The sequence below is a fragment of the Camelina sativa genome, chromosome 15 (genome assembly GCF_030686135.1).
Source record: "Camelina sativa cultivar CO46 ecotype springtype chromosome 15, ASM3068613v1".
NCBI classification, from domain to species: domain Eukaryota; kingdom Viridiplantae; phylum Streptophyta; class Magnoliopsida; order Brassicales; family Brassicaceae; genus Camelina; species Camelina sativa.
The window spans coordinates 9,553,625-9,570,712 of NC_141894.1; the positions used below are offsets into that span (position 1 = coordinate 9,553,625).

The window sequence follows — 17,088 nt, forward strand, 5'->3', positions numbered from 1 at the left end:
TGCCTGTAAACAACTCTTCCTTCACTCCGACTCACCGAGTCAGTCAATTGAATCGATGGACCGCCGTCAACAAACTTCGAATCTCCAAACAGAGCAATATTCTCGTCAAAGCTCGGAGATTTCACAAACCCACCATTAAACAAAAACGAGGGATTTGCATCTGCAGCAGCCATTGTTTGGTAAATCTCGAAGCAACATAAAACAAAAATAAGAATTAAAGACATCTTCTTTGGAGGAACCTTGATTCGCTCTCAAACACACTCTCTCTCGTTTTATGACGGAATACGACGGAAGAGAGCAATCAGAATTTTTTTCGTTCTTTCGATATTTTTTCGACCAATCAGAAGAGAGAAAGAATATTAGAACAGCCTTTGGATCAGTTCTGAACCAAGATCAAAAATATTGATCTAAGCCCACTGTTACATATTTTTATTATTTATTGGGCTTAGAACAGGGGAAAAGTTATCCCGTTAAGGATGACCTAAGAGTCCCGAATATCTAATAGACTATTTAATTCGTGGAACTGGAGTGAAGATAAGTAGAGTGATCGATGGGACGTAGCACCAAAAGGTCCAAAACTCAAAACACCAAAATTAGCTAACCATAATATGCCACGTGCGTTTGTCGTGGTTCTCGACGTCTCTCCTACTTTCTTTTGTGTTAAGATCTTTTTTTTTTTTTTTTTGGTCAAACTTTTGTGTTAAGATCAAAGTTTATGTTTTGACTAATAGACAACATACACATAATCAATAGACAACATACACATAATCTCATTACAAAATTTTAACATCTACCGGTGTAGATGGCTTTATCAAAAAACAAGGTGAGAATTACCTTTTAATGCTTTCTTTTGTTTTCAAGTGGTCAGATTCGTGGGATATATTATATATGATCGTCACATTAGCCTTGTGTAAAATGTTTGTATGGTAAATTGGATGCGGAATACGTGTGTTACTATGCATGTTAATTACTATGCATGTAATTAACATGCATATGATTTCATAACAACTCAGTAGAAACCAAAACCCAAAGAAAAAGATAAAACTTATTGGAAAAAAATATAAAACTCAAGCATCTCCGTCAGTTATCTTTAGTGATGTCTATAGATTATCTTATTATAATTAACTAGAAGTAGGCATCTTATTATAATTAACTAGAAGTAGGCTCGCGCGATGCGCGATATATATTTCATTTATAGTTTTATTAATTCTTATATATCTTAAATCTAGATATATAATTTTAAAATTTTAATGTTCAAACTTTTTTTAAAAAAATATTTAATATGTGTTCTTCATGTTTTGACGCAAAATAAAATAAATAGGACATTTCAGTAAAAAGTTTTAGTTGAAGTAATCTATATATTTATTTAAGCAACCCTTTAAACAAATAACCCTACTCCATATAAAATATTACACAAAATGCCACTGTATTTTAATACAAAATATAATAACAGAATCTTAATATTAATTTGTTGTAACCTGAAAATGATTTAACCAAAAAAATAGTAACTATTAATTTATTAGATTACAAGAAATCATTAATAAAATAATTTTGAAATTATTTAATAAAATAATAATAAAATTATTTCGAAATTATGTAATAAAATAATTAAACAGACTCTATTTATTGTTTCAGAAATCTTAGGAAACAATAACAAACTATTTAGAAAATTATAAAACTTAAATTTATTTATAAAACTAAGATTAAATATTTACATATCTAAATTATTTAATAATAACAAATATATATATTAAAATTAGGATACAACATTGTTTATATTTTTAAAATATATCTATATACTTATTTAAGCTATGTTGTTAAAAATTTAACCAGTTCTGAAATGACATATTACGAAAATGCTATTATATTTTAATTATTCTAATAACTAACGAAAGAAAAGTTTAGATTTGTTTACAAAATAATAAAACTCTATTTATTGTTTCATAAATCTTAGGAAATAATAACAAACTATTTAATTGGCTAAAAATTAATTGTTTATACACAATATTCACTATATAACAATACTAAGTGTATAATATTGATAATATATATAACCTAATTTTAATTTTCACCTATAAAATTAATATACAACATGTTATACCAATAACTTCAATTTGTAAATTTGGTATATTAAGATATCTCTAAACACGATCACATCAATTTGTAATATCAAATCACGGGTCAATACATGTTTTGTTGGATTTTTTTGGCTTTACCGAATGTATAATTAACGAATTTAATATTGCACCAAACCAAAATAGTAGTACCAACTACGGGTCGAAATCAGAGTATGACCTTAAGTAAATTAAATATATGGTTTTTTTTAAATGTATAGAATTAATAAATTTTCTACTATTATTTCGTAACAAACAAATCCAAATTTACATAAATATTTCCTCACACTGGTAACATTATTCTACAAAATATTAACGTGTATTTATGAGTCGGGTAATAAAATGGATAACGAGACGCTCAAAAATTAAATTAATATCCGATACTCGATCATTATTCATGGATAATATAATTATTATACCCTTCACTCGATCCTAAAAGTGCGGGTACCTTTTTTTGGGATGGATACAAACCGAAAACGGGTCCAATACGGCTATCGGTAGTAGTTTCCAGGCCTACCTATTAGTAGTTTAATATGAATCAAAACTCACCATATAGTACTATATTATATAACATGTAAATGAATGATACAATATAAACATAATATTAACAAATAACAAAATAAAAAAAAATTCTCCATGCTACTAGCGCGGGTTATTATCTAGTTAAGTAGTTATTTCTTATTCATTATCTCATGCAAAATTTATTTGATGTTTCTAAATTTTAATACATAATTAATCTATATACTTATTTAAACAACCCTTTAAACAAATAACCCTACTCCATGTAAAATATTACACAAAATGCCACTGTATTTTAATGCAAAATATAATAACAGAATCTTAATATTAATTTATTGTAACCTGAAAATGATTATCCAAAAAATAGTAATTATTAATTTATTAGATTACAAGAAATCATTAATAAAATTATTTCGAAATTATTTAATAAAATAGTAATAAAATTATTTCGAAATTATGTAATAAAACAATTGAACAGATTCTATTTTTTGTTTCAGAAATCTTAGGAAACAATAACAAACTATTTAGAAAATTATAAAACTTAAATTTATTTATAAACTAAGATTAAATATTTACATATCTAAATCATTTAATAATAACAAATATATATTAAAATTAGGATACAACATTGTTTATATTTTTAAAATATCTCTATATACTTATTTAGGCTATGGTGTTAAAATATTAACCAGTTCTAATGTGACATATTACAAAAATTCTATTATATTTTAATTATTCTAATAACTAACAAAAAAAAAAGTTTAGATTTGTTTACAAAATAATAAAACTCTATTTATTGTTTCATAAATCTTAGGAAATAATAACAAACTATTTAATTGGCTAAAACTTAATTGTTTATACACAATATTCACTATATAAACAATACTAAGTGTATAATATTGATAATATACATAACCTAATTGTAATTTTCACCTATAAAATTAATATACAACATGTTATACCAATAACTTCAATTTGTAAATTTGGTATATTAAGATCTCTAAACACCATCACATCAATTTGTAATACCAAATCACGGGTCAATACATGTTTTGTTGGATTTTTTTGGCTTTACCGAATGTATAATTAACGAATTTGATATTGCACCAAACCAAAATAGTAGTATCAACTACGGGTCGAAATCAGAGTATGACCTTAAGTAAATTAAATATATGATTTTATAAAATGTATAGAATTACTAAATTTTCTACTATTATTTTGTAACAAACAAATCCAAATTTACATAAATATTTCTTCACGCTGGTAACATTATTCTACAAAATATTAACGTGTATTTATGAGTCGGGTAATAAAACGGGTAATGAGACAGGTAACGAGACGCTCAAAAATTAAATTAATATCCGATACTCGATCATTATTCATAGATAATACAATTATTATACCTTTCACTCGACCCTAAAGTTGCGGGTACCTTTTTCGGGACAGATACAAACCGAAAAACGGGTCCAATACGGGTATCGGTAGTAGTTTCCAGGCCTACCTATTAGTAGTTTAATATGAATCAAAATTCACCATATAGTACTATATTATATAACATGTAAATGAATGATACAACATAAACATAATATTAACAAATAACAAAAAAAAAAAAAAATTCCGCGCTACCAGCGTGTGTTATTATCTGGTTATATGTGTTTTATCATCATTTGTATTATTCAGATTTTTATCTAGAAGGTATATTTTTAAAAATAGATAATTAACAATTAATACTTTAATTTAGGAAAACAAAATTTATATAATATCTTAATTTTTATGTAACAACTTTAATCATCATTAAAAATTAACAAAAGGATATAGTAAGAGTAAGACTTACCGTCTTAAATCTTTGCTAACAACTTGTTCAATCTTGTAATTTTCACAAATCTACATCAAGTTTGTTCACATGCCATCTTCTTTCTCTTGTTCAATACAGTCGATACTTATGCAATATTCCTTACTTTTTCAAATGTTCCTTACTTTTTCCTTAAATATTTGCAGGTTTTTAAAATTTATGTGTCGTCTCTCCAAAAATCATATTTTTCTAATACTTGACACAAATTAATATTATAATAATAAAAGATTAACTTAAAATTAATATTAATTCATAGCATCAAGGCTGAAGAAAATATATTTGTTTACATATACAAAAAAAGTAGGTTTGTGTGCTTGTTTTAACATTAGTTTATCTAGAAATCAACTACTGTATATAGGATACGAAGAAAAACGTTTTCTTACTCTCCTTATTTCCTCCAAATAAGTCAAAAATGCAGGTTTCTTTTTTGATGTTAACACCATTTTCCCCAATTGAGAATTATCTCTAACAAAAATCACATACACTATTGTTCTTTAATCAAACACCCCATAATCCAAATAAAACCCCATTTTCTATAGTTTTTCTCTCTGATATATTTTGAGTTTCCCACAAAACACATCAATATTTTTTCCTAATATATCTCTTAATATTTGTCTGTTTTCCCCCTTTTCATAATTAGATTACCTTAATTTATTCTCACACATTACAATTTGCTAATTTATTTTTTGAAATCTAATAATTAATTTCAAATTACATAATATTTTAAGATTCTCATAAATTACATCTTCAATTTTTTAATCTATCTCTTGAAATTTTGGCAATTTAAATTTATCTCTAATTTCTGTCTAATTTAAGTTTCCTCAGTTTTTTTTTTCTTCGTAATTTTGTAACTCCAATAGTAGTGTCTCCAAATAAGTGATCCACTTCCTTATGTAGTGAAGAGAAAATTAATCTAAAAAGAGCAAATCCACTTCCTTATTTCTAACGGAGTTTCTTCATTGTTTTATCTTTTGTATTTATTAACTACATCTTTAAACTTTTAACTGGATAAACTAAGGAAAAAACATAATATAATTATTTACTAGATACTTATGAGCCACTTAATTGGTATAAATAATAATAAAAAAGAGCAAATCCACATATATCCAAATACAATTAAATACATACAATCGATTATGAAAAAAATACTATCGAATCAGAACCCCCGTCATTGGTCTCATAATCATGCTCATATTTAAAACAGACTAGTGATAAATTACGAAGAGCCCAAGCAAATAAAAAACAAAAAATGATCGTAAACCATTTTCATTTTATAAGAATAGCGGATAAATCGATCATTTGTTTGATGCATCTTCATAATGATAAAAATCTAAAATATATATTTTGCTGAATATATATATATATATATATATATATATATATATTTTTTTTTTTTTGCGGAAAACTGAAAATATTTATATAAGAAGGAAATGTAGAATTTTTTTTTTGGTTTTGTAGGCCTGTAGTTACTAAAATACAAACTACAAATAATTTAAGTTAATTAGATTCAAACAACAAATGAATACATGTGTCAGATATAATACATGCCAAGTGTTATCTCCTTAGCAAAAGTTGAGAAAAACTTTCTCATATTAGATTTTAATAATACTAGATGAGCACCCGCGCTATGCTGCGGGTTTTTTCTATTTGTATTTTATAGTATGATAGTATATAGAGGTGATTTCAACCTATGCTCAAATGCACAATTCGCTTGAGTTATTATGAACCTTTACATTTAGCATCATGTAAGAATTTAGAACTACAACCGTGCAAGCGCTTCTATATTTTATTATTAGCATTGTTTGAGTTTCCTTCTTGTACTTCTATTTTTTCAATGTTTTAGATAGATAAGAAAAAAACCTTGAAATAATAGATTCATCTTCTTTCCTGAGAACTCCATCTACTCTTTGATCCTAAATAGATTCTAGTTTATTTGCAATGGGAAGAGGATCTCAACAACATTTTGTTATTTAGGATTGCTGCAACATCCATCAGTGTATTTTGTTATTTAGAGTCTGCTACTGCTTGTTAGTGGGTTTGCCTTTAACCCAAGTTCCGAACACGATTGACATAGTGCTGAAAACACTACAAACTCAAAAAGAAAACTTTTAGCATATATATGATGAAGCATCGCATAATATAAAATTTACTCTTTGGGATATTGTACGTAGAATATTTACTGGAGATTTATTTACCCTAACTAATTTAGTTTTGAATGCATTTTGCAGTAGTTGTGCTCATGATTTGTATTGAACAGCCATCCACAACAATGTCAAGAAATCCCTTTGTGGGAATTATTCGCCCATAAACCTACAATAAATTCTAAACTGTTAGGATGTGTACGTACTATTTTTGTTTGGGTTTTTCCGTTTGATGCCTTGGATATAAAACCTTACCAGTGAAAAAACATTTTCAGTAAGTTTTTCAAACTGCCATAACAAAGATAAAGTTAAAAAATCTTTAATATTTTACCTGATAAATGAAAGATGATTTTATTGAATCAAAGATCATTTTTTTTTGTTCTGAATAAAATGTGAGACTGTATTCAAAAGGAAAAATGACCTTTTACATTTCTTTTGGCAGAGCTATTAACAGAGTATTGCTTTTAAATACTGATAAAACTTTTAGACTTTTTAATGCTGGAAAAAAAAACTTTAGGACGAGACAAAGTTTAGAGGTTGAGTAGTTAGACACGAGTTGCAAGCCAAGCTTGTAGACCTTTCTCAAACAGCATTCTTTTCAAGAATCCTATATTAGAGAAGATTGAACTTCTTTATCTTATCTATCTCAGAGCTTCGTATAAGTTATAATCAAAGTCGATCTGTTCTTTATTGGTCGTATATATACCCGTTATTTTACCTATAATATTTCATGAAAATGATTGTTTTGTTGCAGGACGACATTGAAGCTCAAATGAGGAGACTACGTCTAGACCTATAAAAAAACTAGGATATGTTTATAAAACCTTAAAAATTACAAATCGGTTCTACATAATTGAGAACCATCTCTGAGGATTTTACCTTGACAATATGCATTTGGCAGATCAAAGGCTTTTACATCTCCACGGATAATGAGTTTCATAATCATTGTGCTACCATCTTAATTAAGACCCTGCAGGAATAAGCTGATTCTTCCACCTACGAAACAAAAATAAAAACAACATTACTACTCAACACCCGGTTAAATCTTAGTTTCGTTAATGAATATTGCCTAAAAACAATTAAAAAAGAGACATTGAGAGCAGATAAGAGCAAAACTCTTTCTGTAGTGAGGGTATCCTTGAACAGTCTCTCAGCCAGCCTTGCTCAGTTTTCCTATGTCTCAAAGCTAAAGCGTTTCTAGAAGGACCGTCGACTCAACTCATCAGCTTCATCAACTTCTTAGCAGTCTTAGTGTTTCCTCTCCTCATCTTCTAATAAAATATATCCTTCATCGATCCCACTGTAATCATTCCCTGCGGCTTCTTGTTTGGATATCCCATGAGGCTGAATCATCAATGCGTACAATACCTTAGCGATCTTTATCTAGATTTCAATGTCATATTGTGCGGCCGCCAAAGACTTTGGCGGGGAATGGCTTCTGTTTGCCCTAGGAGTCTTCATGAAACAAACATATTAATTAGTCTAGATGCAGATTGCAGAAGATAGAGAATATGAAACTGAAGAGAGACAATCGAGTGAATTCTAAGAGTCTGACCATCTTTTTCCAGAGGTGTAGGTAACGGAGAAAACGTCAATATATCCTGGTATTACAATAATGATCTTCCTCAATTCTGATTTTTATTATTAGAGCAGTTACACTATCTTCTAAAACTTAAGAGAAGCCCAAAAGATTAGGATTTTTTTTTGTGCTTACAGGTGGCACATTCTCCTTTGCTGATGTGTTCATTTTATGGAGAGAATTGGCCTCTTTTCATATATATGATTTGATGGTAACTGTCTTTAAAGTGTCAAAATAATGTCCCTTAAATGTCTTTTTTTTTACAACGTCCCTTAAATGTCTATTTGGTGACATTTACTCATTTTAAAGCACTCTAAAAATACTACTCCCTCCGTTTCAAAATATAGGATGTTTAAGGTAAGGCACACATATTAAGATAGTTTACTTTTCTTTTAAAAAATATCATATATATTTAAATTAAAAAAAGATTCAACCAATAATAAAGAAGACTGCATAAATAATGATTACAGATTATTAAATATATATTAAAATTTGTATGGAAAGTTACAAGACATTTTATAATTTGAAACAAAGAAAAGAGACTAAAACATCTTATATATTGAAACGGAGGGAGTATTTATTAAATCACATTAAAATTAATTATAAAAAAAACTTAGAAACTCAAAAAAATACCAATGGAGATGGTAAAACCTAATTGGTTTTTGTAAAAACATTCTGACGCGGTCAATCATTATTATTCTCTCTCTAGCTTAGATAAAAATATAATATAATGAATATGATGATTGCCTTGGTTGGTGATCTCCAACCACGACTATTTTGGTAGCTAGCAATCGATTGAAACAGTTTGTTTTAGCGGTCTATTATGGACGAATAAATATCTATATATATAATTTTTTTTTTCTTTTTTTCTTGCCATAAACGAAAGTATAACATTTTTTAATATCTCCACTCCATTCCATAGACCCATATATTTGTTGAATTTCTTAATATTTTTTAATAATTAATTTTATCTTTATTTTAGGATGAGTCTCTTTAGTGTAGATGAAAATGTCTTCAAGTAGACATTTAAGACATTTAAAAATAAACTTTTACCTCTTTTAAAAACATATACCATAAAATAACATTAGAATTAAAATTTTATTTAAGACGCTTACAATAAATTGAGGAATTAATGGAGATGGTCTAAGAAAAAACAAACTCAATCACCTAAAAATCTTGCCACTTCCACTACACAAAACTTAACGAATTTATTGGTTCTGACACAAATTTAGGCCCACTCACATTACTTGATTAATATGATTAGTAAAAGATATGAACATCGACACATATAATACGTGTCTATTATGTTACAACTTTGAAGTCATCGATTTAGATGTTTTCGGTTTCTAATTTTCCAAATTCGCTTATGTTCCTACTGACGTATTAGGATTGATAACCGGTTTAATTGAGTGGTTTAGTGTAGTATAGTTTATGTAGGATTAAGCCTCCTTTCACTTAATTCTACTCTTGTATATAAGCTAATGTAATCACACATTTTACATTTAATGAGAAATTTAGTTTTATCCAAATTTTGCTTAATTCTTGTTATGACGTAGAACGTACAAGAAAAAACCTTCTTTTAAAATAACTTTTTAGCGGTTTATTATGCAGGAATGAAACATCTTTTTTTTTTTGCTAATACATGAGAAGGAAAACGAAACTCAATCACATACAAAGCTTGGCACTTCCAATACACAGAAGTTATACAATTTATTGGTTCTAACACAAATCCACACTCACACACATTATTTGATTAATATGATTGGTAACGATAAAACATTAACACATAGTCCATTATGTCACAACTTTCAAGTCATCGACTTGGAGAATTTCGATATCCTGGTTTTGAAAATTGCTTCTATTTCTACTGGCGTAGAATTTACCCCATTTATAGCCTTTGTACCTTGGAGGGTTTTTAGGACTCACAAGCTCTTCTAATGGCTTCACTTCCACATCGTGTGAAGGCAACAAGAAGAATGGTATGGAATATCTCTCTCTTGTTGTGTTCACCACCACTCTATGCTCTGCGCTCCAGTACTTATCATTCGTCCATAGCTATGTTATCATTTTTATTATATAGTAATACTCATTAGTTATGATAGCTAGAATCTCGTAATGTTGTGTATAGTATGACATAATATCAAGGATATAAATTACCTCCATACAGTTGCCTAAATTGATGACAAGAGCATTAGGGACGGGTCTAATGGGAAACCAAACACCGTCCGATCTACGGCGCACTTGTAATCCTCCAACCTCATCTTGAGCCAATAAACCTAACACGTCTGGGTCTTTGTGGTGACCAAGACCTAAAGCTAGGTCAGGTCTTGGACATGGTGGATAACGATTTATCCTGAAAAAGCTCATTTGATCTTTGAAGTAATCACGAAAACGGTCTTTTGGTAAGCCTAAGCTTAATGAAATTAGTTCTAAGAGCTTGAACGCTAATTTCTCAGCGTGTCTTGCATATTCTTCACATGCTTCCCTAATAATAATAAAAAAAGAACAAAAAAATAGAAAAATAAATTAGTTTACATAATTGAATAATAAAAAAAAATCATTTCATCGAATCTTGTGTGTGCTATGTGTAAGTTATAAGCTTATCATATAAAGTGGTGGATGCAGCGTTGGGACTTGGGAGGATATGATTCATTGTAATCCAATTGATTAGGTAAATATGAGGTTGTGATTATTTTGGTTAAAAGAAGTTACCTTAAATCAGAAGGAAACTGAGGCCACTTGTTGTAGACAAGCCTTATACCTTCGTCTTCAGGATCAGTGGAAGAAGGAATAACCACTGGATTTTTGAAATACATATCGAACACTTCTTTCCAATCTTTAACTTTTGCCGTGTGTTCACCATCGTGATACCCTACTTGATTCACCTCGTCTCTCTTCACCTTTATTTTTTCTTCCCTTGGCAAATCGAAAAACGTCTTCACAGTCTTCTCCACACGTTGTCTTGCGTCCAAAGGCACACCATGATTAATGACCTGAAAAAATCCCCATTTCTCACAGGCGTCACCGATCTCTGAGATAACGTTTTGGACATCTTCGGGGTCATCAAGGCGCGAGAGATCTATCACGCGTATTTCTTCGGGTTGGTTAGGGATGGAATTTGAATCTCTTCTATGCTCTGGTGCTTGGATGTAAGTTGGATCAAGATCCTTCATTATTACAAGCAAGAAAATTTTTGAGCCTAAGTTAAAAGAGCTTTATGCTGTGTTTGGATGTCTCTTACTTGCAAAACCGAAAGTTCTATTTATACAGATAGACCGTTTGACATATTATTTGCTACCATCGGAATATGCTTCGTTTTGTTGTCCTTTGGGTTTTACAAAGAGCTTCGGGCTTGTTTCTTTACATACACTAGGTTTTAAACCCACGCGTTTATTTGATATATTTTGATAAAAATTATATATAATTGATGACGGTAATGAAATATTATCTTACAGAAAACTTTAAATTACTATTATGGAAAAAATTAAATTTCATATACACAATTTTAAAAAATATAAAAATTAGCTGTGTTTTAAAATCAAATCTGATAAAAAAAATCATGAATCTAACTCAAACGTTCAGGCGAGGCGGATCAAACTGGTGACCTCACATATCTTAAACCATTTCTTTGGCCACCAGAAAAACGAAACAAATTTATAATCATGAATTTATCTCTTTTTCATATTTCATTGATCGCTATCACCTATGTTTTCATGTTTTTTATTTAATGTTTTCTTATTTTTCATATTCTTTCTTGTCATTTTCATTGTCAAATTTTATGGTAATTGTCATCGTTACTTTTACCGTCCAGTTCTTTGTTATACTCTTCTTCTTGTTCTTCCTCGTCAACTTTTTCACATTCTTTCACTGAAAAAAACCTTTTTTTAGACTACCACACAACTTGTTAACCCATCAAACTCCAAGACCAAAATAAATTTTTTCTCATAAAAATTGTGCAATTCATGAAAACAACCATAGTCAACACATGCACTCAATTATTGATAATTTCATCCATCTACTTCTCAAACCAAAATCCTTACTTGCAGAGAAATTAATATAAACATATGTATAGTAAAAACAATATTTGTGCTTTTCGTCGATACTTCTTCTTTAAACTCAAATAACATCAAATCAAGGTCTTGCGACGTCAATCCTTCTTTCTTAGACTTAAAAATAAATTTTTTTATTGCAAAAGTATCAAATCATTTGTAAATTCATACACAAAAACATGTTTTACAGCTCATAAGAGATATAAAGCACAAACAGAAATAAGAAAGATATTTTCAATATTTTAAAAAATTTGATATATAATATTTAGTAATTCTTAAACTTTTAAATTTTTAAAAGAGATCAAATATTTAAAATATTTCAAAATTTAGATGTAATTTAATTATCTGTAACATTTTTTTAGAGTTAAATATTAATGACACTTTTACTTTTTATAGAGTTTAAATAGTTATAATATTTTGACATTTTTATGGAGGTATTTATAATATTTCTAAACATTATATAATGAATATTTAAACCTTAAAAAAATTTAATTTGCTAAAATAAATTAAATAACTTTTAAATTTGGAAACCTGATAAATAAGCATAAATCAAGCAAACCTGATAAATTTATAGTTAAAAACATATTTTTTTTTATTTATAATGGTTCTCAGCCACTATCTAAAATTTTCTAGCCGATGTGGGACGTTGTACATATTTATTTTATTTCTATAGATTTTATTTTTTTTCTAAAAAATTGTAATAATATAGATTACTACTATATTTCCAAAAAATTTCTTAGCGAAATATCTAATTCTTATTGGTTTTTTAAAATCCTATATGGACACCTTTAGGAATTTATAGCTTCAACTTTTTATTAGTATAGATAGACTATCTTAAAATTTCTATGGAGGTTAAGTAATTGTAATATTTTAAAACATTCTATAAAGTTTAAATATTTTAATATTTGAACATTTTAAAAGTTTCAATATTTATAATATTTCAAATTTTTTATAATATTTCAAATTTTTAAAATTTATAACTTTTAATTTTTTAAAAAGTTTTTAAATGTTAAGAAATGTTTAAAACTTAAAAATTATAATATTTTAAAACCTTTTTTTAGAAGCTTCAATATTTATAATATTTTAAACTTTTAAAAGGTTCGAATATAATATTTGAACCTTTTAAAAAGTTTCAATATTTATAATATTTTAAACTATTAAAATTTTAAAATTATAATATTTAAAAACTTTTAAAAATCTAAGAGCTTTTAAAATTTTCAATATTTATAATATTTAAAATTTTTAAAAATTTAGATATTATAATATTTTTTTGAATTTTTTAAAGTTTCAGTTTGATCAAATAAAAAACAGGATCAAACCGAATAAAATTTTTAAACTTGGAAGCCTGATAAATCAAGCTTTCCTGATCATTCGTTGTTGGAAACATATTAATCTTATTTATACTGGTTTGAACCATTTTCTAAATTTTTTTTAGCCAATGTGGGATATTGTACATAGTTTTTTTTATTTCCATAAATTTAAAATTTTCTTTTTTCTAAAAAATTATGAAAATTATGAAAATGTTAATGAATGACATGTCAAATCCTGATAGGTTGTTTAAAGTAATTCTTAATATATCTAATTCTGCAAATTTCTAAATATGTTAATTAGTGACATGTTGAATCCGTATTGGTTGTTTTAAAGCTTAGGTTTTAAAAACCTTTTAACTGTTAAGAAATTTTTAAAATTTACAAATTATAATATTTTGAAACCTTTTTAAAGCTAAAACTTTTAGAAGTTTCAATATTTATAATATTTTAAACTTTTAAAAAGTCAGAATATAATATTTGAACCTTTTAAAAAGTTTTAATATTTATAATATTTTAAACTATTAAAATTTTAAAATTATAATATTTAAAAAATTTTAAAAGCTAAGAGCTTTTAAAATGTTCAATATTTCTATAATATTTAAAATTTTAAAAAATTGAAACATTATAATATTTTTTTGAAACTTTTTAAAGTTTTAGTTTGATCAAATAAAAAACCGGATCAAACCGAATAAAACTTTTAAACCTGGACGCATGATAAATCAAGCTTTCCTGGTCATTCGTTGTTGGAAGCATATTAATCTTATTTATACTTATTTGAACCATTGTCTAAAAATTTTCTAGCCAATGTGGGATGTTGTACATAGTTTTATTATTTCCATAAATTTAAAATTTTCCTTTTTCTAAAAGTTACTGAAAATTTAGAAAATGTTAATGAATGACATGTCAAATCCTGATAAGTTGTTTAAAATAATTCTTAATATATAAAATTCTGCAAATTTATAAAAATGTTAATTAGTGAAATATTGAATCCCTATTGATTGTTTTAAAGCTTAGGTGGACAGTATTAGAAGCTTATAGCTCCTACTTTTATTTAGTATAATATGTCTAACGTCGGGATGTAGGTATATATATACAAACGTGTATTTATCGTATATTCGACCATGCAAACAAAAGCTGTACGTGCGTAAAAATAGTAAGTTAGTAATATAATATATACATTAAATTGAATCAAAATTTCAAAATATTATCTATGAACGATTTAGTAGCTAAATAAAAAATCAATCTAATAATCGAAAGTTAAAAAATCTTTTCCTAGAAACGTTTTTGTTTGCGGTCTATAATTTGATATATTTTTATAATATGCAAATCATATAAAGAAAATTGTAACGTATTCGTTACTACGTATATCTAACTCATGTGGGTTAGGTTGAATGGATGCGGATGAACACTATGGTTGAATGGATGCGGATGCTAATTGTCGTAGAAATATGTTTTAGGAAATGATCATATATATATCATATACACGGTTTGGTTGAATGGATGCGGATGAAAACTTTGCACCAATACACGAAGACAATATGACAACTTGAGGTTGTCTTTTTTTAATTGAACTTTTACTAAATCTATTTTTATATTTATATTAACTATTTAACTTACGTGGGATCTTCGTTAACATATTGGTAGCTACCTATCAATTAAAATTGTTTGTTTTCGTGGTTCATTATGCACGAATAAATCATCTTTTATTTTTATCTTTGCCAATACATGAGAGAAATTAAAAGAAAGAAAAAAAACTCAATCACCTACAAATCTTGCCATTTCCAACACACAAATGTTATCCAATTTTTATTGGTTAGCTGAGGAATACGTATTAATATAAATAATCAGGATAATCAGTCACGGTCGAACTTTACCAAAGCTTTGCTTAACGTAGATTTAGATGAAGACTCAACTTTTGGCGCATAGCTATAAACCTATTCGAATTTGGATTTGAATTTGACTTTTCCAGATGTGAACAATGAACATATCGAAAGAGGTCCACAATTATATAGTTACATTTGGTGGTCCACTAGTCACTTACATAGAATCCAAATTATAAACGAAACAGATCGAAAGAGGTCACATAGTTACATCTGGTGGTCCAGTACTAGTCACTTAATTACATAAGACTAAATTCTCCAAATGTGAGAAATTCACCTGAAACGATTTTGATGCAAATGATTTGTTAGGGCTTTGGAGCAAATTCGCCTAAAGAAATTCTTTAACTTAATAAAGTTGTTTTTGGTGCAATGTTGGGTTTTATTGAAACAGAAGTATATCAACTAAGCATGCTAACAATATCTAAGATTAGAATACAGAGTAATAACAATTTGAAACGATAGTTATGTAATATCCGTGAACCAAAATTTTGTGGTTTTGGTGTGGGTGTCGATCGACACCCTTGGTGTATCGATCGACACCATGTGTTTCGGTTTGGTCGGGTTTGTTTTAATTGCTGTTTGGTTCGGTTTGGTTCAATTAGAATCCCTAAATCGTTTATAAGTGACTAAACGAGAAATTGAGGGTTTTGGGAGAGTTTTGTTGTCGCCGTTGAGTGAGAAAAGAGAGAAAAAGGAGAGAAAATGTTTCCTGTGAGTTTCTGGGCTTGTTCTTGGTGTTTTGGAGAGATCTGTGGCTATAGAAGAGATAGATGTTGCTGGGAACGGAGGAGAAGCTCCTGGAGGTGTTGTTTCCATCGATTTCTCAATCCAATCTTCCTGTATTTGAGGTGAGTGCTTGAGCATAGTTGATCTAAGCATGAGATCTCTTTTGTTTGGGTGTTTTCTTTGTTGTTTGTGGTATTTGCTTGCTTGGGTTCGTTGTTTTAGTGTTTACCAGAGATTCCCAAGGTATTTGGGTGAGTTTGAGACGGTTTCGAGGTGGATTGAAACGGAAGTTCGACGTTCGGGTTCGCGCAGATCGTGTCTGCAGAAGAGGCATCGATCGAAACTCTAGGACCATCGGTCGACACCATTTGGTGGAGCATCGGTCGACACCTTAGTGGCATCGGTCGACACCATTTGGTGGAGCATCGGTCGACACTCTCTTGTAGCATCAGTCGACACCAGTCTCAACCGAGACTTGTTTTCCTTGTTTGATGTATTGCTTGTGTTTTGTTTGCTTGCTTAAACATGAGAGTCTCATATGCTTGTGTGTATAACCTAGTAGATGGGAGGACGGCCTCACTAAGTATTTATGATAATACTTACGCATCTCAATTGTTGTTTGTGGTGTGCAGGTAAAGGAAAAGTGTGATCGTGGAATCAAAGGCGATGAGGAGGAGGATGTTCTAGAGGCTTGATTGATTGTGGTCTAGCTATTGTTAAGTTGCTAGTATTGAGTTGATAGACCATTGTAGGATGTTGGAACTTTGTTATTCATTGTTGGTTGGATTATTGCATTATTGGTTATTGGATTATTAGTGTTGGAATTCTTATTGGATTAATAGAATTGTTTTCTTTAGTTATACGCTGTTGTTGATTGTTGCTAGGATGTTAGTGGGTATGTGACCACTAGAAAATTAT

At 28.5% G+C, this 17,088-nt stretch overlaps 1 protein-coding gene across 1 annotated transcript; it reads right to left on the reverse strand.

Moving 5' to 3' along the window:
- Window positions 1-9,782: 9,782 nt before the first annotated feature.
- Window positions 9,783-11,597, reverse strand: LOC104746289 (fe(II)/2-oxoglutarate-dependent dioxygenase 4). Its single transcript, XM_010467735.2, has 3 exons — window positions 10,918-11,597; window positions 10,363-10,690; window positions 9,783-10,260 (listed from the first exon to the last, which is right to left on the reverse strand). The coding sequence occupies exons 1-3, from the start codon at window positions 11,376-11,378 to the stop codon at window positions 10,000-10,002; spliced, it is 1,050 nt and encodes a 349-aa protein (XP_010466037.2). The 5' UTR covers window positions 11,379-11,597; the 3' UTR covers window positions 9,783-9,999.
- Between the last annotated feature and the right edge of the window lie 5,491 nt (window positions 11,598-17,088).